This window comes from Aotus nancymaae, unplaced genomic scaffold, assembly GCF_030222135.1.
Source record: "Aotus nancymaae isolate 86718 unplaced genomic scaffold, 86718_ANA_hifiasm-v0.15.2.pri h1tg000032l_0, whole genome shotgun sequence".
NCBI lineage: Eukaryota > Metazoa > Chordata > Mammalia > Primates > Aotidae > Aotus > Aotus nancymaae.
This window is the reverse complement of record NW_026988445.1, coordinates 8,230,440-8,257,112: the sequence shown is the minus strand read 5'-3', so window position 1 is coordinate 8,257,112 and position 26,673 is coordinate 8,230,440. Positions and strand designations below refer to the sequence as shown.

Genomic DNA, 26,673 nt, shown 5'->3' with positions numbered 1-26,673 from the left:
AAATCAAACAAGTGGTTTAAATTAACAGTTCCCAGGCCTGGTGCAGTGGCTCATGCCTGTAATCCCAGCACTTTGGGAGGCCAAGGCAGGTAGATCACAAGGTCAGGAGTTCAGGACCAGCCTGACCAACATGGTGAAACCCCATCTCTACTAAAAAAATACAAAAATTAGCCAGGCGTAGTGGTGTGCACCTGTAATCTCAGCTACTCAGGAGGCTAAGGCAGGAGAATTGCTTGAACTTGGGAGGCAGAGGTTGCAGTGAGCCAAGATCATCCCACTGCACTCCAGCCTGGGCAACAGAGTGAGACTCTGTAAGGAAAAAAACAATTATTTAACAGTTCCCAAACCCAAATGCATATCAGAATCATCTAGGAAGATATTTTGAAAATGCAGATTCACAGGCCGGGCATGGTGGCTCATACCTATAATCTCAGCACTTTGGGAGGCTGAGGTAAGCGGATCACCTGAGGTCGGGAGTTTGAGACCAGCCTGGCCAACATGGTGAAACCCCGCCTCTACTAAAAAATACAAAAATTAGCCGGGCATGTTGGCGCTTGCCTGTAACTCCAGCTACTAGTGGGGCTGAGGCAAGAGGATTGCTTGAGACTGAGAGGCAGAGGTTGCAATGAGCTGAGATCATGCCATTGCACTCCAGCCTGGGCAACAGAGCAAGACTCTGTCACAAAAAAAAAATAAATAAAAATAAAATGCAGATTCATAGGGTCCATCCCAACAATTTTGTTTCTGTGTATTTTAGAAAATCCAGGGACTCTGATAATTATTTAACTCTAGGACTCACTGGTTAAGGTAATATAGTGTTATTTTACAGAAGCATCATAATTTAGCAGGAAGAGGTCTCTGTGGCTTAGACACCTTTGAGCACTCCCTCTTGTAACTCTCTTCTCTTTGTCCTGGCTTTCTTTTTTCTCCTAGCCACTCCTACTCAGCCTCCTTTATTGCTGTCTCTTTGTCCTCCTTCCTTTAAATGTTACTGTTTACCAAGATTCTGTTCTAGGGTCTCTCCTTTCTTTTCTTTTTTCTTTTTTCTTTTTCTTCTTCTTTTTTTTTTTTTTTTTTTTTTGTAGAGATGGTGTCTTGCTACATAGCCCAGGCTGGTCTTGAACTCCTGGGCCCAAGCAATCCTCCCACCTTAGTCTCCCAAAGTGCTGAGATTATAGGGTGGGCCACTGCACCTGGCATATGTTTTCCTTGCTCACCAGATGATCTAATCCACCTGTGTGGCTTTTGTGGCACCTTTTGCTCATTAATCCAAAATCTTTAGCTTAGAACTCTCAAACTCGAGATCTATATACCCCAAAACCTACTTAGATGCCTTACGGAGATATCTGAATTATTATGTCTAAATAGTTCTGAGGAAGGAGACCCAGGCATCTGAGATCAACTTCCCCCTTTGACTATCACACTGCATTTTCAATAGAAGAAAAGACTGACCAGCTGGCTCCTCCTGTTTCACCTTCCTGTAGGTGGCAGTCTTGGTCTTGGGGAAACTCCGGAAGACACTGTTTTTACTTAAAACAAGATCAAACCCGAAACCTTTTCACATGTGAGTCCTAAAACTGTAAACCGGAACTCTTTCATATGTGATTCCTGAAACTGTAAACTGGAACCCTTTCGTATGTGATTCCTAAAACTGTAAACTGAAACCTTTTCACATGTGAGTCCAAAATCGGTAAACCAGAACCCTTTCATATGTGATTCCTGAAGCTGTAAACCAAAACCATTTTCATATGTGATTTCTAAGACTGTAAACCCAAGATCCTTCCATGTGTAATATCTACAGTATAAGCCTATATAAAGGCAGAACCTTCCTTTGTTAGACGAGCTGAGCTTTGGACAAATTATCACTCAGGCTCCCGGCCGAATAAACTTCTTCCTTCTCCATTCAGAGTTGTAGAGATCCATTTTCCGTGGCCACTCCTGCTACACTTCACTCTTGCCCACCCTCCTGAAATTATTTAACAAACCCACGAGGTGATCTTGACAATTGGCCAATTCAGAAAATTATCACCTGAGTACATCTGCTTCCCTGTATGAATGGAGTTGTCTATCTGTAAATAGTGAACTAAACCTAATTTTTAAAGAATCTAAGTATAACATAAGAAAAATTTTCAAGGTATTTTCTTCAGGTTCCTATATGAAAACCAAACTTATGTGAGATATGTGGGAGTCTGCATCCTCTCTCCATTACTATTGCCTCTACATTAATTACATTAATTTATTCCCTTCTACCCCATTATTTCTCCCCTAGATCCCTGCAGTGTCTTCTTGACTAATCTTTCTGCCTACACTGTATCCCATTTGTTTCTCTCTAATCCATTTATCACATCATCTCCAGAGTGATTTTTTTTTTTTTTTAGAGATGGGGTTTCACCATCTTGGCCAGAATGATCTCAATCTCAGGTGTGAGCCACCTTTCCCGGCCTTTTTTTTTTTTTTTTTTTTTGAGGTAGAGTCTCACTCTGTGGCCCATGCTAGAGTGCAGTGGTGTGCTCATAGCTCACTGCAGCCTTGACCTGGACTTAAGGAATTCTCCTGCCTCAGCTCGTCAAGTAGCTGAAACTACAGATGTGTGCAATAACTCCTGGATAATTTTGGTATTTTTTTTCTTTTTTTTTTTTTCAGACAGTTTTATTCTTGTTGCCCAGGCTGGAGTGCAATGGCACAATTTCAGCTCACTGCAACTTCCACTTTTAGTAGAGATGGGGTTTCACCATGTAGGCCAGGCTGCTCTCGAACTCCTGATCACAGGAGTGATCAGTCCCATGCACTTCAGCGTGTCCCACCGCAGCACAAAAGGCCACGTCGGCTGTTCTAACCCTGGCGGCCAAGACGGAGGTGGCAGGCCCTGGAGCCTGCGGGCGGGGACGAAGACGGCGCTCGACGATGATGCACCGCGGCGTGCGCGGTGACGCAGTAGCTGCGGCGCAGGGGCGGAGCGAAGGCTGCGGCTGCATCGGGTGCGTGCACACGTTGCATCTTCTTGCTTTCGCCGGGTCCTGCGTGGTTCTGGCACCAGCCAGGCGGACTGATAGGTAGACCTGTGGACTAGTGGCGATGGCGACGCTCTGTCTGACCGTTAATTCAGGAGACCCTCCCCTGGGTAAGGGGCCGAGGCCAATGACCTGTGTGGGTTGCATCAGCCAGGGAGGGTGCGGGGCGAGGAAGGTCGCGCTGCGCCCCGGCTTTGCGCAGTGGTGGTCACCATCTGGGAGGTTGGGCCTGCCCTTCGCCCCAGTATTGTGCGTGGAGGAGGCTCTGCGCCCTACACCCTTGTCCCCGGCAGGTGCATCTGCTTCTGAAGATGGTTTTCCTGGGCGTGGAGGGAGGCACAGTGTGAGCCTGGGCTAGGCAACACGAGACTCCGCTTCGGACCTTCTTCTCAAAGGGATGAACTCCCAGTCAACTCACCTCTCTGTTTTTCCTCCGGAGACCGAGAGCTGCTCTTGGAAATAACCTTTTAAAACTTAAAATCCAATTATCTTCGCTTCTCTTTTAGCATTTTTCCCTCTGACTCTCCTTGTCTTACCTCCTTTCTTGTCCTCTCCTCTCGGGAGAAATTCTCAGTTCACTTGAGTCAACTTTTTCTTAATGTTTTATCGAGTTGAGAAGAAACAAGCCAGATGAACGTGTTAGCATTTATGATTTCAACTGAGGCTGCATTTATTTTTAATTAAAGGTGGTAGGGTAATTGGGGAAAACACCCAGGTATACTGCAGACTGATGCGGTTGCTTTTACTACACCCTGTGGTTGTGTAGTAAATTTCAGAGTAAACATTGGACCTGTCACCTTCCTGAAACATCTTAAGTTCGGTTTGGAATTTTTTTTTTTGACATGACCAAGGTTATTATTGGTAAATTGTTTATAATTTTTGCTTTTTCATTACTTTGGGAAATTACACAGAAGAATTAAAGTAGTTTAATGGTTTTTTTTTTTTTCTTTTGAGAGTCAGGGTCTTGCTCTGTTGTCCAGGCTGGAGTGCAGTGGTGCAATCATGGCTCACTGCAGCCTCGAACTTCCGGGCTCCAGTGACCCCCCCCCACCTCAGCATCCCAAAGAGCTGGGACTACAGGTGCTTGCCACCGTGCCTGGCTAATTTTTTTGTGTGTGTATTTTTTGGAAAGATGGTGTTTCACTGTGTTGCCCAGGCTGGTCTCAAACTCCTGGGCTCAAGCCAACCTGCTTTGGCCTCCCGAAGTACTAGGATTACAGGCGTGAGCCATGGTACCCGGCCTGACCCTTTTTTTTTTTTTTTTTTGAGACGGAGTCTTTCAGACTGGAGTCCCATGGTGCAATCTTGGCTCACTGCAACCTCCGCCTTCCGCGTTTAAATGAGTCTCCTGCCTCAGCCTCCTGAGTAGCTAGGATTACAGGCGCCTGCCACTACGCCCAGCTTTTTTGTAATTTTAGTAGAGACGGGGTTTTACCATATTGGCCAGGCTGGTCTTGAACTCCTGACCTTGTGATCCTCCTGCCTTGGCCTCCCAAAGTGTTGGGATTACAGGCGTGAGCCACCACACCTGGCCCCTCACCTATTTGTTAATGCGTATGTATGATAATAGACACACAGTACTTTCTAATGTTCAAGAAGGCTATACCTTTATATACAATTGGCCACGTGGGGCTGATGAAATTATTCATTATGTTCTCAACTTTGGTGATGTTTTAAGGCTGTTGAACAAAAATATAAATAGCCATTTTAAATATTTAAAAGATGGTGTTTTGTCATATTGGTTCCAGTAATTATGGACTAACTGCACAACAAATCAATGAACTCTAAACGAAATGGGTTTGATTCTTGGGCTGGAAAGGCACTAGAGTGCCCTCATGCTTGAAAGCAAGGACATTTGGTTCCTGCAGACTCAAGTCAAATCCCAGCTGCCACTTACTATTAGTTGTGAAACCTTGACAGGTTTCTTTACCTTCTCCCATAGTTTCCTTGTTTAAGAAAGGGAGAGTAACGTCTTCCACATAGGATTCGTTGCCAGAGTTAAATGAGACTGTAGTTAAAGTTCCTGTTTTTTTTTTTTTGAGACTGAGCTCATTGCAGTCTAAGCTCTGCCTCCCAGGATCAAGTGATTCTTGTTCTCAGCCACCTGAAGTAGCTGAGCTTACAGGTGTGTACCCCCACACCCGCCTAATCTTTGTGTTTTTTAGTAAAGACAGTGTTTCGCCATGTTGGCTAGGCTGGTGTCAAACTCCTGACCTCAAACAGTCTCCCCGCCTTGGCCTCCCAAAGGGCCGGGACTACAGGTTTGAGCCACCATGGCCAGGCTCCTGATACATCTTTTGTAACTTAGAAAATCAACCTAAAGGGGACCTGTTTCTGTAGTGTATTACAGAACTCAGAATTCTGCCAGTATTCTATGAAACTCTTAGGTTTGTCGCTTTGAACTGTATGCCAATTATCAAATATATTATTTTTCTAATTGCTCCTCCCCCTTCTTTTTAATTTTTGATTTAGTTATTCCCAGTTGTTCAATCACGTTTTATCTTTAAATAATACAATTAGATGAAACATTTTTTAAAAATAGGTTGCATTGCTAGAATTTTGCTATTTTATATGCATTCATCATGTTATGTATTTAATGTTAATTTCAAACTTACAACAAAGATGCAAGACTAGAAGAAAGACCTCCCCCCCGCCACCCAAGAGCATACTGTAGATATGAGGCTTCAGTACCTCAGCAGAATTCCAGTGTACATCTCAACAAACTTGGAAGCTCCACATGATCTCACACAAGCCCACAAATCAGGAAATGCACATGGATAGAGTGCTTCCATCTAATGCACAGACCCCATCCTTATTCTACCACTAATGTTCCACAATACCCTCCATAGTGTTGGTATCAAAACCCTAGATTATGCTTTGTTTGCATCTAGATGTCACCTCTCTCCAGTTTCTTTCAGTCTGGAATTTTTACTAGTCTTACGTTGGCTTTCATAGCTTTGACCTTTCTGAAGATTACAGGCCACTTAACCTGAAGAATATCCCTTAAGTTGTCTGATATTTCCTGGTGTATCTTTGGCAGGAATAGCATAGTTGTTCCTTGTTCTTCATTGTAGCCCATCAATTGGTACATTGATTTTCCCATTACTGATGTTTCTAACCTTGATTTTAATGGGGAGGTGCTTTGGAATCATGTAAGCTTTCCACTTTGCATCAAACCTTCAGCTACTAGTTTCAGTATCCATTGATGCTTCCTGCCTAACTTGATTTTTATGATGATTGCCAAATAGTGACTTTCCAATTCTGCCATTCCTTCTATATGTATTAGTTGGCATATTTTTGTGAGAAGAGCTTTCTCTTTCTAACATTAAAAAAAATGTTGGGGCCGGGCGCGGTGGCTCAAGCCTGTAATCCCAGCACTTTGGGAGGCCGAGGCGGGTGGATCACGAGATCAAGAGATCGAGACCATCCTGGTCAACATGGTGAAACCCCGTCTCTACTAATACAAAAAATTAGCTGGGCATGGTGGTGCGTGCCTGTAATCCCAGCTACTCAGGAGGCTGAGGCAGGAGAATTGCCTGAACCCAGGAGGCGGAGGTTGCGGTGAGCTGAGATTGCGCCATTGCACTCCAGCCTGGGTAACAAGAGCGAAACTCCGTCTCAAAAAAAAAAAAAAAAAAAAAAAAAAATGTTGGCTGGGCACAGTGACTCACGCTTGTAATCCCAGCACTTTGGGAGGCCCAGGTGGGCAGATCACAAGGTAAGGAGTTCCAGACCAGCCTGACCAACATGGTGAAACCCCATCTCTACTAACAATACAAAAATTAGGACTTTAATCCCAGCTACTTGGGAGACTGAGGCAGGAGAATCGGAGAATTCGCTTGAACTCAGGAGGCGGAGGTTGCAGTGAGCCAAGGTCACACCACTGCACTCCAGCCTGGGTGACAGAGTGAGACTCTGTCTGAAGAAAAAAAGTCAAAGTAAAATATACTCAAGAAGTTGTTACAATCTGTATTATTTTCATTTTCTATTTAAATTATTTTTTATTTTATGTATAGTGTAATCTACACTGCAGTCGTCATATAGAATATTTCCATTACTTCAGAAAATTCTCTCATGCTCCTTTGCAGTCATTCCTTTCCATATCCCTGGCACCTGGTAGCTACTCTTCTTTTTGTCACTCTTGTTTTGCTTTTTCTATAATTTCATATACATGGAATCATATGTATTCTTATATTCTCATATGTGCCTAGGATAATACTTATGAAATTCACATATATTTTTGTCTATAATGGTAGTTCACTTTTTTATTTGCTGGATACGATTTCATTGTATGGGTATGCTAAAATTGATCTCATTTATTTTGATGGTCAGTACCCTGATTGGCCAGTGGGAGCCCCTCCAACCTCGACTCTGCCCTTTTTTTTTTTTACTTTTTTGTTTTTTGATATGGAGTCTTGCTCTGTCGCCCAGACTGGAGTGCAGTGGTGCAATCTTCGACTCACTGCAATCTCCGCCTCGTGGGTTCAAGCGATTCCCCTGCCTCAGCCTCCTGAGTAGTTGGGATTACAGGCATGCGACACCAAGCCCTGCTCATTTTGTGTTTTTAGTAGAGACGGGGTTTCTCCATGTTGGTCAGACTAGTCTCGAACACCCAACCTCAGGTGATCTGCCCACTTCGGCCTCCCAAAGTGCTGGGATTACAGGCATGAGCCACCTTGCCTGGCCAGCACTATACTAATTTCTTTTTGTCTCCGAAGGGAGGAACAGATTAATTTCAGTGTCTCTAGCTGAGCAAACTCAAAACCAGTTGGCTATGTTAGTGAATGGATTCTGGATTCTGATTTGTTGCTGTTCTAAGACAAAAGACTATACTTCCTGTTTGCAGACTGAGAGAAGAGTTCACTCCTTACAGAATTTAATATTGGTTTGTTGACTCATCCTGATTGCTTTATGATTCAAGTTATAAATACTGCATTGTTTTTAAAGAGTAAATCTTTTCATATTATTTATAGGAGCTTTGCTGGCAGTAGAACATGTGAAAGACGATGTCAGCATTTCCGTTGAAGAAGGGAAAGAGAATATTCTTTGTGTTTCTGAGTAAGTGTTTTCATCCGTACTTTATTTTCAGTACTGATTTACTTTGTTGGGAACCAGCCCAACCCGTGTCACTGGTGTCTTGGCAGTGACGAGGGAGTGAGAAAAGAAATAAAGACAAAGACACAAGAATAGAATTTTACATCATGGGTCCAGGGGCCAGCGCACTTGCCAGTGATCCGTGTTGGCATTGAACTCTGGGCTCCAAGCGCTTTTATTAGGTGGATTATCTTGTTAATCTTGTAGGCTATGGGGAGGGGGGTTGAGGAGGAAGATAGCCGGAGGAAGAGCATGTGTCTGCAGCGTTCAATAGCAAACATGGTTCTCCTAAGAAAGCTAACTAAGGGCACCAAGATTTTACTACCCATTGTCTATCCAGGTGTTTTGGCAAGAGAGGTGCAGTGGATAAGGCACCATGAGGTCTGATCATACACAATGCATCAAGGGGCTTTTTATCTCCCGAGCATTGTGGACACAGAACAATCAGAATTGCTCTGTATTCTGAGAACATAGGCAGAGCCTGTTGGGTTCGGTGATCTCTGTCCTGTAAGGTCTTCTGGCCTTACCAGCTCCCATCTGCAAAGACCCTCCCCGAGTCTTGTGAGCAGAGGTTGCACTACTTCCCCGAGTCTTTTGCATAAGCTCCCTTTACTAGATCCTCAGACAGACTATGTTGGGAAGAGCTGTGGGACCAAAGCAGTTTTTTCCGCTCTGCAACCACACCGTAGTATTCCACAGTTACAGGGTGCTGTCAGATGGTCTTTTTTTTTAACATGGGCTTTCACCATGATGGCCAGGCTGGTCTTGAACTCCTGACCTCAGGTGATCCACCCACCTCGGTCTCCCAAAGTGCTAGGATTACAGGCGTGAGCCACTGCGCCCGGCTCAGATGGTCTTTACCATAGGCCTCCTGTTACTGCTTGATCTCTGCTTTTATTTTACTGCACCATAGTTTGGATATGATCTGTGGCACAAATCTCAGTGTGTAAAAAGCAGAACAAGCTTGTAATCGTTTAACTATAAGTAACACAGGTCTGTCCCTGGCTATCTCTTCCCACAGACTTTATTTATTTATTTTTTAGACCGGGTCTCCCTCTGATGCCTAGGCTGGCATGATCATAGCCCGCTGTACCTAGAACTCCTGGACTTTTGAGCTGATTCTTTTGGTACTGACCTCTGATTTTTATATTCTAGTATTGTTTCTCCTTATTTTTCCAGTTTTAGGCACTATCTTTCCAGTAAGAAAGATAGAGCTGGGACAGGCACGGTGGCTCATGCCTGTAATCCTAGCACTTTGGGAAGCCGAGGCGGGTGGATTGCTTGAGCTCAACAGTTTGAGACCAGCCTGGGCAACATAGTAAAATCCTGTCTCTACAAAAAAAATACAAAAATTAGCTGGATTGGTGGCTTGTGGCTGTACCCCCAGCTACTTGTGATACTGAGGCAGGAAGATCGCCTGAGCCCAGGAGATGGAGGTTGCAGTGAGCCAAGATCGCACCACTGCATTCCAGCATGGGCGATAGAGGGAGATCCTGTTTCAAAAAAATAAATAAATAAAAATAAAGCTGAAACACTTTCCCCTGTTGCCACTATGTAAACTTCTGGTCTTTATCTCCCCCTCTTTCCCAGTGTAATTGTACCATAATTCTCGTTTGATCTCTTTGTATTTACATTATAATAACTGAGTAGGTTTTATTTACTGCTGAGCCACATTGTATAGTTGCTTTTCATGTAAAACTATTATTTTCCATGGAATAATTGCTGTTTGTTTGCTTTGTAATTTTCTTCTGAAACTTTTCTGATTTTTGAACTTTTTTTTTTTTTTTTTGAGACAGAGTCTTGCTCTGTTGCCAGGCGGGAGTGCAGTGGCACAATCTCGGCTCACTGCAAATTTTGCCTCCTGGATTCAAGTGATTCTTCTGCCCCAGCCTCCCAAGTAGCTGGGACTACAGGCGCACACCACCATGCCCAGCTAATTTTTTTATTTTTAGTAGAGATGGGGTTTCACCACGTTGGCCAGGGTGGTCCAATCTCTTGTCCTTGTGATCCACCCGCCTCGGCCTCCCAGAACGCTGGGATTGCAGGCATGGCCACCGCACCCGGCCTTTCTGAACTTTTCTATGTGACTTCAGGAAGTTTGGAAGAATGTTCCCTTAGGAGTCCGTATTCTCAAGTTTTACAACAAGATGCTTCAGTTTGGGTCTATTTTTCATCTGTTCTGCTGGACATTTGGTTGCCTCTTTTGTTGTGGAAACTTGGAAATCCTGGTTTGAGTAATTGAAAAAATTTTTTCTTTGATTTGAAAAGCGTTTTTCTCTCCATTTTCTGTTTTTTTTTTTTTTTTTTTTCTTTTTTCTATGATAGAGTCTCACTGTGTTACCAGGCTGGAGTGCAGTGGTGCAATCTCAGCTCACTGCAACCTCTGACTCCCTGGTTCAAGTGATTCTCCTGCCTCAGTCTCCCAAGTAGATGGGATTAGAGGTGTGTGCCACCACGCCCAGCTAATTTTTGTATTTTTAGTAGAGACAGGGATTCACCATGTTGGCCAGGATGGTCTCAATCTCCTCATGATCTGCCTGCCTCAGCCTCCCGGAGTGCTGGGATTACAGGCATTGAGCCGTCATGCCCGGCTCCATCTCTTTATTTTTATTTTTAGAGATGGAGGTCTCAATATGCTGTCCACGCTGGAGTGCAGTAGATATTCACAGGTGCATATAGCACACTACAGCCTCCAACTCCTAGGCTTAAGCAATATACATGCCTCAGCCCCCCACCCGCCCACACCCCCCCGCAGTAGTTGGGACTACAGGTATGCATCAACATGCCAGGTTCAATTTTTTTTTTTCTTTACTTTCTGGAAAATTCCTCATCTTTATTCCATTTTTCTATTGAGGTTTTCAGTTTTGGCCATTATATTTTTAGTAACTGAGTGTTCTGTTCTTTTACATTCTGGATACTACTTGTTTAGTATCCTATTGTTTTATGATTGCAATGTTTTTGTTTCATTGCTAAAAAGAAATTCATTATTTTTTTAACTTTTATTTTAGGTTCAGTGGTAGATGTGCAGGTTTGTTATGTAGGTAAACTTGTGTCATGGGGGTTTGTTATGCATTTTTTTTGTCACCCAAAAACTAAGCCCAGTACGCTATAGTTATTTTTTCTGCTCTTCTCCTTCCTTCTAACATCCACCCTCAAGTAGGCCCCGGTGTCTGTTCTCTTTTTTGTGTTCATGTGTTATCATTAAGCTCCCACTTATGAGTGAGAACATGCAGTACTTGGCTTTCTGTTCCTGTGTTAGTTTGCTAAAGATAATGGCCTCCAGCACCATCCATGTTCCTGCAAAAGATGTGATCTTGTTTTTTTTATGGCTGCATAGTATTCCATGGTATATATGTACCACATTTTCTTTATCCAGACTGTCACTGATGGGCACTTAGGTTGATTCCATGTCTTTGTTATTGTGAATAGTGCTGCAGTGAATATTTGCATACATGTGTCTTTATGGTAGAATGGTTTATATTCCTCTGAGTGTACAGCCAGTAATGGGGATTGCTGGGTCGAATTGTAGTGTAGCAGGATCGGCAGCGAGAAACAGAGCTCCTGAACACCGAATGGGAAAAGGAAAGGATTTTTTATTACAGCCAGGAGCTGAGGAATGATTCTGTCCAAATTCAGCTCATCTAACAAAGGAAGGTTCTGCCTTTATACAGGCTTATACTTTAGATATTACACATGGAAGAATCTTAGGTTTATAGCTTTAGAAATCACATATGAAAAGGGTTTCGGTTTACAGCTTCAGGAATCACATATGAAAAGGTTTCATCATAGTTTTAGGACTCACATGTGAAAAGGTTCCGGTTTACAGTTTCAGGAATCACATATGAAAGGGTTCTGGTTTACAGTTTTAGGACTCACATGTGAAGAGCTTTCCGGTTTGATCTTGTTTTAAGTAAAAACAGTGTCTTCCGTAGTAAAAACAAGACCAAGAGTGCCACCTACAGGAAGGTGAAACAGGAGGCGCCAGCTGGTCAGCCTTTTCTTCTATTGAATTGCAGTATGATAGTCAAAGGGGAAGTTGATCTCAGATTCCTGGGTCTCCTTCTTCAGTAGTTATGTTTTTAGCTCTTTAGGAAATTGCCATACTGCTTTTTACAGTGGTTTCACTAATTTACACTCCCACCAACTGTGTGTGTGTTTTATTTTTACTTTTATTTTTGAGACGGAGTTTTGCTCTGCCGCCCAGGCTGGAGTGCAGTGGTGCCTGTGATGAATTTTGATGAGGTTTGATCTGCCTTTTTAGCCTCTTTATTAGCAATATATTCTCGGCTTCTTTGCCTTGATTTATTATTATTATTTTTTTTGAAACAGGGTCTCTCTCTGTTATCCAGGCTGGAGTGCAGTGATGTGTTCTCAGCTTGCTGCAACTTCTGCCTCTTGGGTTCCAGCAATTCTTGTGCCTCAGCCTTCTGAGTAGCTGGGACCACAGGTGCATGCCACTATACCTGGCTAATTTTTGTGTTTTTAGTAGAGATGGGGTTTTACCATATTAGCCAGGGTGGTCTCAAACTCCTGATCTCAAGTGTTCTGCCCAACTTGGCCTCCCAAAGTGCTGGGATTACAGATGTGAGCCACCACGCCCAGCAAGCCTTGATTTATTTTAAATCACTGTTATTCTCAGTATCTCGGTTATATTTTCTTGTTTGCCCCTTTGAATAGACATGTAAAGAACAAATTAGCAAGCCGGGCATGGTGGCTCATGCCTGTAATCCCAGCACTTTGGGAGGTGGATCACCTGAGGTCAAGAGCCTGAGACCAGCCTGGCCAACATGGTGAAACTCTGTTTCTACTAAAAATACAAAAAATTAGCTGGTTGTGGTGATAGGCACCTGTAATCCCAGCTACTCTGGAGGCTGAAGCAGGATAATCACTTGAACCTGGTGGAAGTTGCAGTGAACTGAAGTCACACCGTTGCATTGCAGCTTGGGTAACAAGAGCGAAACTCTGGAAAAAAAAAAACAAGGAACAAATTAGCAGATCGATTTTTTTTTTTTCTATAGTAGAAAATACATGGTAAATATAATAAGGTTTCCATTTTTACGTTTCTTCATAAACTGAATTGCTAGAGCAGCAGTGATATTTTATTTCATGCTTATATTCTAGAAATGTGATATTCACAGATGTGAATTCCATACTTCGATACTTGGCTAGAGTTGCAACTACAGCTGGGTTGTATGGCTCTAATCTGATGGAACATACTGAGGTAAGCAACGAACATTTCATTGTGGTTTTGTCTTATGCTTCTGTTTTTTATAGGAACCTCATTTATTGTTGGCTTATGAACTATTCTACTTAAGGATATTAACAGTGTTAATTATATAGACCAAGGTACGGAATGCTCATCTTATTTTTTGTTACCAAAACATTCTTTTTTTATAACTCCTAAGTTTGAATGTTTAATCCCCTACTGGCTGTTCTTTTGGGAGCATTTAGTGCTATCTTTGTCTTTAGAGATTCCTAGCATTTCATAGGCAGATGGGGCTGTATGGATTATCTCATCAAACTTTCTTTAGGGATAAGCCAACAGGCCTAGAAGAGGTAAGAGGTTTGACCAGGGTAACTTCTTAGTTTGGATCCCATTTTCTTTTCTGAGTATATGCCTGCAGTAGTAAATTAACTTTTGATACAATCATGTGCCTCTTAACAATAGGATGCATTCTGAGAAATGTGTTTTTAGGCAATTTCATCATTCTATCAACATCATAGAGTGTACCTACAAAAACCTAAATGGGAGTAGCCTCCTATACACCTACGCTATACAGTGTAGCCTATTCCTTCTAGGCTACAAACCTATACCAGCATGTTACAATACTCAATACAGTAGGCAGTTGTAATATAGTAAGTGTTTGTGTATCTAAACATAGACAACATAAAATGAAACTATAATCTTCTGGGACCATTGTCATATATGCAGTCTGTCATTGACCGAAATGTCATTATGCTGTAGATGACGGTACTGCTTTTTAGTTACTGCTTTCTTTCCTAAATCTTCATAAAATTTAAAGTACAAAGAATGGTTTCTTACCGAGACCAGCTTGGCCGTAGAGACCCCTGAGAGCCTCAGGGGCTGACAGCATTCCAGGCTGAGGGCTTGAGCAGACTGACCCATGTAGTTATTCTCTCTGAACAGGTGTTTGTTATTAACAAACAGGTGTTCTGTGTTTTCTCGTAGAACCAAGATAAACTAGGTAGGAAGCTGGTGCCTGCTTACCACTGATCATGGACAAACTAAAAAGTATTCTCCATGAGGGAGCAACAGGGGCAGGGTCATATGTCCTGTGCTTAAAGAATTGTTTTAACTGGTGTGTAATACACATATACTGCTCTGCTACTTTTGAATGCCCCAAGCAGTTTTCCACTTGGGTGGGGGTGCCAGCTAGGTTTTCCTTGCCATCGTTCTTCTTAGCAAACAATGTAATTTTACCATACACTCAGCATTTCTCAACAGTTTCTAAGTATTTACTTTTACATTTTTCAAGTAAATGAATCTGTTTGGCCAGGTACCATCCCTTGGGTTCATTCATGTTGGTTACTTATTTCTGCCACCGGTTCTCAAATTCTTATTTTCTTGTTCTTTCCTGAAATGCCCCCCACACCCCTGTAAAAAAAAACAGAAAGCATAGCAAAATAACAGCAAAATGTGGCATTTATTTAAGTTCCGTTTTAGATTTTAGGCAACCAGAATTTAGTTCACGTAACGGTAAGTCATATAATTTGAAAAAGGAAAAGCATAGGTGTAACTGAGGAAGCCGCGTATACTGTTGCTCCCGTTAACTAGAATTTTTTTATGGTCTTTCTTTAAGTTGAAATGTTGGAGTGCATTTTTTTTTTTCTATCTTTTATGTTCACAGATTGATCACTGGTTGGAGTTCAGTGCTACAAAATTATCTTCATGTAATTCCTTTACTTCTGCAATCAATGAGCTCAATCATTGCCTGTCTCTGAGAACATACTTAGTTGGAAACTCCTTGAGCTTAGCAGATTTATGTGTTTGGGCCACCCTAAAAGGTATCAGTAATTGTTCTTAAAATGCTCTGTTTTAATCATTTAATATTTACTGGATAGGAAGCATACATATTTCTGTGTGTATGCGTGTGTGTATATGTGTGTGTGTATATATGTTTAGACAGTAACTTAGGACTTTATTACAGAGAATCCCCTCCCTGGCTGTTTTATTCCTATCCAGTTACAGGAATTCCCTGTCTTTTTCTGGTGTCAACTTTCTTTTTACCTTTGGAGCTGATTTTGTTCCTGCTAAAGAAGTCCCCATCCCATTTATGTCAGCACCTCTCCTACTTCAGCCATTATTTTACTCCAGACACTTGTCTTTGACTTGAAAAAAGTCTTTATTGCTCAGTGAGTGTGTGATTGGGATTTTGGGGGGTAGTGGGATGATGTGGAGTTGTGGTTTTCCTGAGAGGTCACTTCCCTCTTCTACAACCAGTGTGCAACAAGAATATGCTCTTTCCAACTTGGAAAGCCAGTTTTTTCAAAAACAACTTTCATGAGGTATAATTGATACACAGAAACCCGCACTTATTTAAAAATGTATAATTTGATAAATTTTGACATACACACACACACACACACACACACACCCTGTGGAACTATGGTTACAATCAAGATAATAAATATACTCACCACCCCTAAAAGTTCCTCGTGTCCTTTCGTAATCATCCACCCTCCCCTGGTCCCAGGCAGTCACCACGCCCAGCTTTGAATATTTTTCAGTTGGTTGAATCTACGATTATGGAACCCATGGGCATGGAGAGCTAACTGTATTAGAAAACGTTTCGATGTATACCCAGATATTTAAAATTCCATTTTCTTCATAAGCACAACTTTAAGCCATCTCATTTACTTGAATTAATCACAACTGGAACTTTGCTTTTGAAGCTGCAGATTTATTGAATAGTTTAAAATTATCTTTGCTAATAGGAAATGCTGCATGGCAGGAACAGTTGAAACAGAACAAAGCTCCAGTTCATATAAAACGCTGGTTTGGCTTTCTTGAAGCCCAGCAGGCCTTCCAGTCAGTAGGTACCCAGTGGGATGTTTCAACAACCAAAGCTAGAGTGGTAAGCCTTTTTATCTTTCTTTTAAAAAAAAAAAAAAAAAAAGATGACATTTCAGTCTGTCTGAGGCCCTAGGTCGGGAAAGAAAATTATTCCTACTCATAAAGTTTATTTTCTTTTAATAAATCTTCTTGCAAGAATCTGACATTTTTACATCTTGGTTTGACTTTTAATGTTTCAGCTACATAAAGCCCTAATCTTTATATAGCTAAAGATTTTGATCAGCCAGTGTATAACCCTTACACAATCCAAACTCCATATAAATAAAACCTCATAATTTTATACCTTTACAGTCTTTTTTTCCTTCTGAGTCTTCTGGTGTTTGAATCATTGAGCATGGAGTCCTGGGATTCTGCAGCACTTTTTCATTGATTCTGTAGGAGAATGTGACATAGTGTACAGTAGAAAAGGTCCTTTTCTCAGCCAGAGTTGCCCTACTTTGATCTGTTTCACATTTTAGGAATGTGTAGTAAAGTTTTGATTTAATGAAGGTTTTCTAATGTAGTAAAATTGGAAAACTGCTGTCTACTTGAATAAAGATAGCACAGTCCACTCGGTTGTTTTGACTACAAATCTTTATTCATCTTTCACTGTTTTTCACATTTACTCAACCAGTCTTGTTACTCTCATGTGTGGAGATTTGTTTTCTGTCCATCTTCAGTGCTGTTGCACTTTGTTGAGGCCTAATTATCCCTTGCTTGGTTTAATACCGTAACCTCATAACTGAACTTTTTTTTGGTCTCCTTTCTTTAGTTCAGGGTATCACTTTAGAAAACACAAATCCATGATCCTGTTACTTACCCTGAGGACTGCCTCCCCATTGCCTGAAACTTAAAAGCCAAGCTTAAAAGGTCCTGTGTTTTTGACTTAATCTATTTCAGCTTTCTTGCCTACCCACCCAATATGCATCCCTAGTTTTTCATGGACATTGAACTACTTTCTCTTGCCTTTGTGCGTTACTGTTATTTATTTACTTAGAATGAATACCCCATATACTCTTTTTTTTTTTTGAGACGGAATTTTGCTCTTGTCACCCAGGCTGGAGTGTAGTGGCATAATCTTGGCTCACTGTAACCTCCACCTCCCAGGTTCAAGTGATTCTCTTGCCTCGGCCTCCTGAGTAGCTCGGACTACAGGCACACGCCTCCATGCCTGGCTAAGTTTTGTATTTTTAGTAGAGATGGGGTTTCACTGTGTTGGCCAGGCTGGCCTTGAACTCCTGACCTCAGATGATCTGCCCTCCTTAGCCTCCCAAAGTGCTGGGATTACGGGCGTGAGCCACTGTGTCCAGCTTCCCATATACTCTCCATATGATACATTTCTACTTATTCTTCGACGTCCAGCTTGGTTCTTAACTCCTTTTAAGCTTTTTCTTATATGTCTTGACATTGCTGATTAATTCACCTGAGTGCTCGAACAGCACCCTGAACATATCTCTATTACTGGTATTTGGTTTTTTTTATATTCTTAACCAGATTTTGCTTCCTCAAGTGCAGGCATGATGATCTAGTCGTTATGTTTTTCATAACCAGTGTGGTACCTGGCACATTTGTTGAATGAGTGTGTCCTTAGACATTTAACCATATGACTTTTTGTTGTGATGGTGATTGTGTTTTTCAGGCACCTGAGAAAAAGCAAGATGTTGGGAAATTTGTTGAGCTTCCAGGTGCAGAAATGGGAAAGGTTACTGTCAGATTTCCTCCAGAGGCTAGTGGGTAAGAAAATGTAACTCACATTTATAATTGAATATATTTAGTGGGAAAGCTTTAAAATAGTGATTAAATACTTGAAGTATTAATAGGTTAATGATATAGAAGAACATAAGATTTTAATTGTGGGAGTTAAAATTCTAAACATCTTAATAGTTTTTCCATTACTAATAGTTAATGTTAATTTAATTTGTAGTTTTAGTTTGTGAACATAATAAAAGAGACACTTTAATTTTATCCTGACAGAACTTTAAATGTAATTAACAAAATATCCATAAATAAAAAACCTTAAATTTCATTTTTATTTTTAGACTTTTGGGCTTTCATTTAATTGGATTTGTATTTGTACCCTGAGCAGTCCTTTTAATTAGCAGTTGAAGTTATAATAGCATTGTTTTTATTTTTTTCCTCCAAATAAATGAAGGGGAGTCCTGAAAAGCCTGTTTCTATTCCTGTCTTTCCGTTAGGTTTCCCAACCCCTTTATCTCTTGGCACCTATGGAAAGTAGTATTTGAATAGCTTATTAGGGAAAAAGACTTTTGTATGGTGGTCACCTGGCTGGGGCTGCTTTAGGCCTTGTCCACCATTCCCCAAGACCGAGGGGGTCTTTGTCTTTGCACACCTGTCATCCTATTTGAAACACATTAGACAAGCTTTATAATAGTGTCCTTCCAATTATATTACCATAATAAAATACATCTTATTAAAGCAGTTAGTCTCACTTAGAAAATAAACCATTAGGAAAGTGATCTGCTATATTTTGTAAGTGAGGTGATTATTTTTTCCTAATTTAAGATTTCCAAATTTATTTTTTTCAGATTTTGTATTCTTTTGCCATAACGAAGTTCTCACCCTTCTGTAGTACACAGTGGAAACTGGAAGATATAGAAACAATTTTCTTTTAGCTATGTATTTAATAGTTCTTCACAAACTATTTCATAAGCATAATTAACAGTAAAATTACTTTTAGAATTTCACATTTTCTCTCTGCTTTTCTATGTTTGCTGATTTAGGAGGTAAAATAAAGGGTAGATAGAAGGAGATGAAACAGAAGTGATGACTGGAAAATTCACAGACTTGATCATTAAATGATTGATTGGTAATTGACTAAGTGGATTCAGTCATAAATGATACTTACCTTACATGGTTTAATACCTGTAGACATCTTGGGTTCCTACCATCCAGTATTCTGCTTCTGTGTACTTGTTATGAGTGGTCATGATTATCCTTTTGGATAGTGACCTTAATTGTCTATAAAAGCCACCTTTTTTTGGCAGTGGCCATTTATAGCTGTGCCACTTGAACATTTGTCTTTTTTGAATCTTTTTATATTTTGTGTCACTGTCACTTCTTGGAATAGTGAGTTCCCCATGTTTGTGTATTTACAGTATAAAATATATTTACATGTGCATTATGTCGGTTTTAGAGACTATGCTCGTGAGACAGTTTGGGGATTTGGAATATGAATCAGTATTTAGTTTCTCTTATTGCGCATAATTTGATCATCTCTTCTTGTTGTTTTTTTTTTGAGACGGAGTTTTGCTCTTGTTGCCCAGGCTGAAGTACAGTGGTACGATCTCGGCTCATCACAACCTCTGCCTCCTGGGTTCAAGTGATTCTCCTGTCTCAGCCTCCCGAGTAGCCAGGATTACAGGCATGCACTACCAAGCCTGGCTAATTTTGTATTTTTTTTTTGTAGAGATGGGATTTCCCTATGTTGGTCAGGCTGGTCTCAAACTCCCAACCTCAGGTGATCTGCCCATCTTGGCCTCCCAAAGTGCTGGGATTACAGGTGTGAGCCACTGCACCCAGCTGATCATCTCTTCTTATATTGTTAAAGAGTTTTTCTTTAATTACTATTTTTTCTTTTTTTCCTTTTCTTTGTCTTAAATGAAAGGCCAGAAGGCTTGGCTTTGCCTTTTATTTTTATTCTTAGCTAACATGTATATAGTACCTATTATGTACAGGTGCTACCACATGCTTTACTTACAATAACTTATATAATACCAGCAGCCTTCTAAAGAAGGCACTGTTGTTATTTCTGTTTTACAAATGGTATCGGAAACAGATTCATACAATATTTTAGTAACTTGCCAAGCTCAAACCTATACCATGTGGCTCTAGAGTTCATATAATTAAAAATTATACTATATGTATCTCTTACATGTGGCAGAAGCCCAATTCAGCATCAGTGCTAACTCATCAGCATGACCTTTTTTTTTTTTTAAGCTATTCTGATATAGATTGACTCTTTAACTGATGATTTTATAGTCCTCTTAGCTTTCTTGAGGTTTGGAATTGTTAGACCTGCACATATTATTTTGAATTTAGAAATAACATTTTTGAAATCATGTTTTGATCACATCACCCTTCTTAAATTAACTTCTGTATTTTAAAGCCAAGCACATTAACTGTAAAATAATAGGTAGTAAAGTAGTTAGTATTTTCTTGACAATGGTTATAGCATGTTATTGGGTGCAATGCCCTCAGTTAAAACTAAACCACAGTATTTTTCTTCCTGGGAACTTATGGCCCTTCATTTAATTTTATTTTTAATACATTTTTAACTTAGTTTCAGATTTCACAATGTTGCAAAAGTAGTACAGAAAGTTCCCATGTACCCTGCACTCAGTTTTTCCTAACATTAACATCTTATATTACTGTGGTTCTTTTGTCACAACTAATGAACCAATATTACTATATTCTTACTATTTTATTTTTAAAGATGGAGTTTCGCTCTTGTTGCCCAGGTTGGAGTGCAATGGCACAATCTCGGCTCACTGCAACCTCCGCCTCCTGGGTTCAAGTGATTCCCTGCCTCAGCCTTCCAGGTGGCTGGGATTACAGGCATGCGCCACCACGCCTGGCTAATTTTTGTGATTTTAGTAGAGACGGGTGTCATCATGTTGATCAGGCTGGATGGTCTTGAACTCCTGACCTCAGGTGATCTATCCGTCTTGACCTCCCAAAGTGGTGGGATTACAGGCTTGATCCACTGCCCCTGGCTAACATATTATTAATTAAGCTCCATGCTTTTTCGGGATTTTATTAGTTTTTCCCTAGTGTCCCTTTTCTGGTCTAAGATCTCATCTGGGATATCATGTACAGCCCTTTATTACATGCAGAAAGTTTTGAATAGCCCTAAATATGTTGCATTGTACGTGTTTGCATTAGCCTTTGCGTATAAACCCTTCTTAAAGTTGAATCATTGATCTGGGATGCTAATGACTTTTTAAGAATTGATTGATTTAAAAATGGTATAAATATATACAAGAGGTTGTAGTTTTCCTTCCTCCAATATTGATGTCAGCTGAGATCAAAACTGCATGTGAAACTAGGTAACTGTCTTAAAACTATACAACTGCTACCATCATCATTTGAAACTAATACAAGTTGGTGAGAGCTGATTAAACGTCCTTGCTTCATGCCTTGTTTCCAGCCCAATCCACTGTATTTCAACATAGTGGTATAACGTATTTTCTTTTACTCACCTACTTGATAGAGGAGGGTGTCGATGTGTGATATTATCAACAGTGCCTCTGATCTATATTATTCCTTACAATTATCAGCTGCTGATAGGAACAGCAGAACAGTGTTTATGTAGATTCTGATTCATTGAGTTTGGTGCTCATGAGACCTTTGGGATTATTTAGCTAAAATTCTTATATTTTTAATCTCCGTGACATGAGCTTACCTACATAACCTTCACATGTACCCCTGAACCTAAAATAAAAATTTAAAAATTAAAGTTAAAAAATTATCTTTTATTTTGGCATCTGAGAAAACTGAAGCCTAGAGAAGTAAAGTGACTTTTCTGTGGCTTCCTAATTCTCATGTGCTCCTTTCATTTAGCCATCACAGTGACAGTGACAGTCTCAAAGGAGCTTCTCTTCAGTGGGCATTAGGTGGGCACCCAGTTTTCAGTAGTAGTAGGTCTTATTAAACAGTGGAAGGTAGCATTGGAAACAACTTTGAAGCAGCTTTACTCTAAGTGACCATTCTTCCTGATGAAAAGAAAAAGGAGATTCTCCTTAAGATTGCGATGACTGTAAGTACCTTGTCCCTTCTGTGAGATTTTACATATGAAGTTGTTTCTTATAATTGTTTTACGAATGGTATAGTCTTTTTTTCTTCCTGTCAGGGTCAGATTTTCGATCACAGTACTTTTTGTTAGAAAATAAAATATTACTGGGGTACCAATTAGAAGGATTTTTGTTTAGTTCTCATCTCCTCAAAAAGGTTAAGTTTAAGTAATTAGTTAAAACATGTTAATGAGTTTCTTTGTGAAATGTTTTTGTTTTAGTTACTTACACATTGGGCATGCAAAAGCTGCTCTTCTGAACCAGCACTACCAGGTTAACTTTAAAGGGAAACTGATCATGAGATTTGATGACACAAATCCTGAAAAAGAAAAGGAAGATTTTGAGAAGGTAATTAAAAGTGTAGTGATGACCCTTTGTCAGAAAAGTTAATTAAAGTTACAGGATTACCTAATACCTTCATGGTATGAAAATAAATTTTGTGCTCATAGCTGCTTTTTCCCCCTTATCTATATATTCCATGTCTGAAACCTAAGCCAAGAAATATTGAGCTCCCATACCAAAAAAACTTAAAATTTATTTTTCTTTTCCCAAGTTACAGAATTTACCTGAATGATATATTTACCTATAATACCAATTTATTAAATGAATTGGTCACTGGAGACAGGTTTTTTGGTCATATAATCTTAAGTTTGTGAATGAAATAAACACTAAGTAGGTATTGAAAAATGTGAAGGTTTCCTAGCCTCTTATCTTTTTTCAGAAGTATGGCAGTGTATTCAAAGAGAGGGCAAATGATTGTCAGTTCTCCCCGTAATGACCAGCTTTTCCAAAGTAAATGTAAAACTCCATCATGAGATCAGCTTTCTCAGATGGAAATTTGAGGCTAATGTAATACATATCTACCTCTTTTTTTTTTTTTTTGATCTAATATCATGTAACTTCCACAACAATTTTCAGGCTAAATAAGACTGATGGTCTATATTACATTTGCCTAAATGCAGTATCAAGGGTTGAAAATGCACAAAAAAATGCAAAAGATACACTGGTGGTTATTTTGGTTTCTTATTACAGGTTATCTTGGAAGATGTTGCAATGTTGCATATCAAACCAGATCAATTTACTTATACTTCGGATCATTTTGAAACTATAATGAACTATGCAGAGAAGCTAATTCAAGAAGGGAAGGCTTATGTGGATGACACTCCTGCTGAACAGATGAAAGCAGAACGTGAGCAGAGGATAGAATCCAAGCATAGAAAAAACCGTAAGACACATTGTTTTATGTTTTAATTGATATTCTTATATTCTGCTTCTTGAGTAGAATGTGATTTCTTTTTTATGAAAGGTGCTAGTTTAAACACATTTGGATATATGACTCATTTGTCTTAGAAATCTTTTTTCTTTATCATCTTTATGTTTTTATTATTTTAACATCACAACTGCATATGAATATGCCCTTAGTGTCTCACTTGCGTGTAGTTTTTTACATTGTATTCAGTTTGAAGGATTCCTTCTGGAACATTTTACAGTTTTCTTTCTTTAAATACTTAGCATTTCTATAATACAATTTTTGATGATAATGTTGTCACCCAAATCTTTCTTTTGGCATGTGGGTAAATGTGAATATAATATATAAGCTCGTTACTAACCTATGTCTCTGAAATATCACTTGACTAAAGAGCATATCTTTCTTATTCATGACTTCTCTCCTGAACTTCTGAATTGGGCTATTTTCATTCTGTAATTATGTTACCAGAACCACACTGTATTTAAATCTTGAGTGTCACATTTGGGAAGTACTGGTAAATCAGTTATAATGAGTCTTTTTTCTTTTGAAAAGTTTTTCTACATTTTCAAAGTTGCAAACAAATGGACTTTTAGACTTACCTTGATGCTTTGAAGGCAAGTGTCTTATATTTTTAGTAGCTTCCACAGAAAATTATTGTTTAACAGTTCTTATCCATGTGGGGCAGGTTTTTTGCTAGATACTCTGATATAGGTAAAACCATAGCCACTTGAAATACAGAGTCCTTATTTTCTAGTTTTCTTTTTTTTCTTGTATCATCGTCTGTTTTCTGTCACCTCTTATTTTCTTGGATCCAAGAGTATCCTGCTTCTCATTGGGATGATGAAGAGCCCAGGAGCTCAGACTCTCAGCCTGAACTGTGTTCTTCAGACAGGCACGGGCTGTAGTGCCAATGCCTGTGGGACCTTAGGACTGGACCAAACCATTCTGTCCCCTAGGCATGAGGTAGCTAAAGAAGAGAATTCTTCTGCTTTAAAGGCAAAATGTTAAATTTGAGGGAGATGAGAAGAGAAGGGGCTGGCCGGTTGTGCCATGGTGGGAAGGTGAACACTAGGTGAGCAGAGCCTTCAGGCTTTGTACTTTTTCTTGTGCTTAATTAAAACTACATGAGTGGAACGTATTGATGTCACCTTTTCTAAAACATATTTGTATTTCCTAAATGTATTGTGAAACTTCTTTCATTAAAAAATGATGGATTTGCTCTTAGTGCTGGATACTGGAACTATTAAGAGTGTTTTTAAACTAACACAGGGTGTTTATAAGACAATAACATGAAAATTTATGTCAAATTATAGCACTATTAGAATAATTTAAATTTAACCAGATTAATAAACTAATATAATCACTTTATAGCTATTGAGAAGAATCTACAAATGTGGGAAGAAATGAAAAAAGGGAGCCAGTTTGGTCAGTCCTGTTGTTTGCGAGCAAAAATTGACATGAGTAGTAACAACGGATGCATGAGAGATCCAACCCTTTATCGCTGCAAAATTCAACCACATCCAAGAACTGGAAATAAATACAAGTAAATATATCTCCTTCAATATGCTAGGTAGCCTTCTGTGCTTTTGTTTTGATCTTCTCTAAACGTGGAATAGATGCAAAATAGTCAAGAAACCTGGCCTTTTGTTCATGCATGGGTTAACTGGCTGGTGGACTTCTATAAAGGCATGTAGCCTTTCAGGGCCTGTTTGATCACCTGTCAGCCGTATACTACTTTATTTCTAAGATCACTTCCATCTGTGAAAGTCCTGAGTCTGCCTAGAGTTGCTTTTTTTGTATTGATTAGGTATACTGTGGTGTATATCTTTAGGTGAAGATACTTCTCTTCCTGTAATAAACTTTGAGTCTGCTTTGCACAGATTGATTCCCAAAAGTGATAATATTGAAAACTTCCAGAAATACGAACAATACAGAAAAGTAACGTGTGTTTAGATTAGTTTTCTATGTGGATTTGTAGGTTAACAGATCTTTGTTTTAAATGGACCTTTTCCAAAAAAACTCTACTTTATAAAATAAACCATAATATATATTTTTTAATACTTTGAAGAAGCCTACTACACACAAATGCTGAATTAAGACTTCTGAAGAGAATGGTATATATAAATGATTACTTGGTTAGCTGATGTGACTTACTTTAAACTCATGGGTCCTGATACGTCCATATATAGACAAATATGTGTGAGTAGTGTGATTATCATTTTTACTAGGATTACTCCTTGTTTTACTAAGCAAATCCTTTAAATACATTTGGAAAAGTGACTTTGGATAAATATTTTCAGTATCAAATAATTGCAAAGCATAATGCAGTAGCATCTTAAGTTGTGTCTTAAAATGTATAATGGCTGGACACAGTGGCTCATGCCTGTAATCGTAACCCTTTGGAAGGCTGAGGCAGAAAGATCTCTTGAGACTAGGAGTTTGAAACCAGCCTGGGAAACATAGCAAGAACCTGTCTCTACCAAAAAAGTAAATAAAATTAAAAATATTAGCCAGGTATCGTGGCATGCTTTAGTAGTTCTAGCTACTTGGAAGACTGAGGCAGAAGGATTGCTCAAGCCCAGGAGTTCAAGGTTACAGGGAGTTGTGATCATGTCACTTCACTGCAGCCTGGGTGAGAAAGTGAGACTCTGTCTCTAGACAAACAAACAAAAAGGACAGCATTGGCTGGGTGCAGTGGCTCACGCCTGTAATACCAGCACTTTAGGAGGCCTGGGTGGATCGCTTGAGGCCAAGAGTTTGAGACCAGCCTGGCCAACATAGTGAAACCCCCATCTCTTAAAAAAATACCAAAGTTAGCCAGGCATAGTGGCGCATGCTTGTAATTCCATCTACTCGGGAGGCTGAGAATCACTTGAACCCAGGAGGTGGAGGTTACACTGAGCTGAGATCGCACCGCTGCACTCTGGCATGGGTGAAAGAGCGAGACTGTCCCCAAAAACAAAAACAAACAACAAAAAAGCATAATGCACTAATATATGTATTTTTTAATTCAAATTGATACTACATGTAAATTGTGTGCGTTATCTTAGTCAGAAATTGTTTCTAAGACTACTTCATCTTAAATTTTAATTAACCTAGTGATTTTCTGGTCCTTTGTTGTTGTTGTTGTTTTTAACACAGTGAATGGAGCACTGTTTTTGAGTGCATTTGACTACAAGTCTTTTAAGACTTTGAAGGATTTACTTGAGTAAGGTATTACTAAAGACAGGTTGAGACTCTGTCTCAAAAAGATGTTCAAAAGCTAACTTTCCTTAAAATTATGTAATGTATTGTTTGTTGCTTCCTACCATGCTGTACATTGGTCATTACAGAAATATTATGATTATAGAATTTGTTAAGCCAGTACCTAATTTTTTTATTAAATTGCAAATTTGCTCTTTTGTTTTAATACTGAGTTGATAACTGACTCATCGT

The 26,673-nt window shown here is 39.7% G+C and overlaps 1 protein-coding gene across 2 annotated transcripts in view; it reads left to right on the top strand.

Moving 5' to 3' along the window:
- Nucleotides 1–2,956: 2,956 nt before the first annotated feature.
- EPRS1 (glutamyl-prolyl-tRNA synthetase 1) overlaps nucleotides 2,957–26,673 on the top strand; it is a 78,003-nt gene continuing 54,286 nt past the window's right edge. For both annotated transcript variants that reach the window (XM_064383515.1, XM_064383514.1), the window contains exons 1-9: nucleotides 2,957–3,121; nucleotides 7,985–8,069; nucleotides 13,227–13,326; nucleotides 14,975–15,131; nucleotides 16,062–16,201; nucleotides 17,819–17,913; nucleotides 22,211–22,337; nucleotides 23,022–23,214; nucleotides 24,610–24,781. In XM_064383515.1, the coding sequence (XP_064239585.1) occupies nucleotides 3,076–3,121; nucleotides 7,985–8,069; nucleotides 13,227–13,326; nucleotides 14,975–15,131; nucleotides 16,062–16,201; nucleotides 17,819–17,913; nucleotides 22,211–22,337; nucleotides 23,022–23,214; nucleotides 24,610–24,781 (1,115 nt within the window). In that variant the 5' untranslated portion in view covers nucleotides 2,957–3,075. The remainder of the gene's footprint in view (nucleotides 3,122–7,984; nucleotides 8,070–13,226; nucleotides 13,327–14,974; nucleotides 15,132–16,061; nucleotides 16,202–17,818; nucleotides 17,914–22,210; nucleotides 22,338–23,021; nucleotides 23,215–24,609; nucleotides 24,782–26,673) is intronic.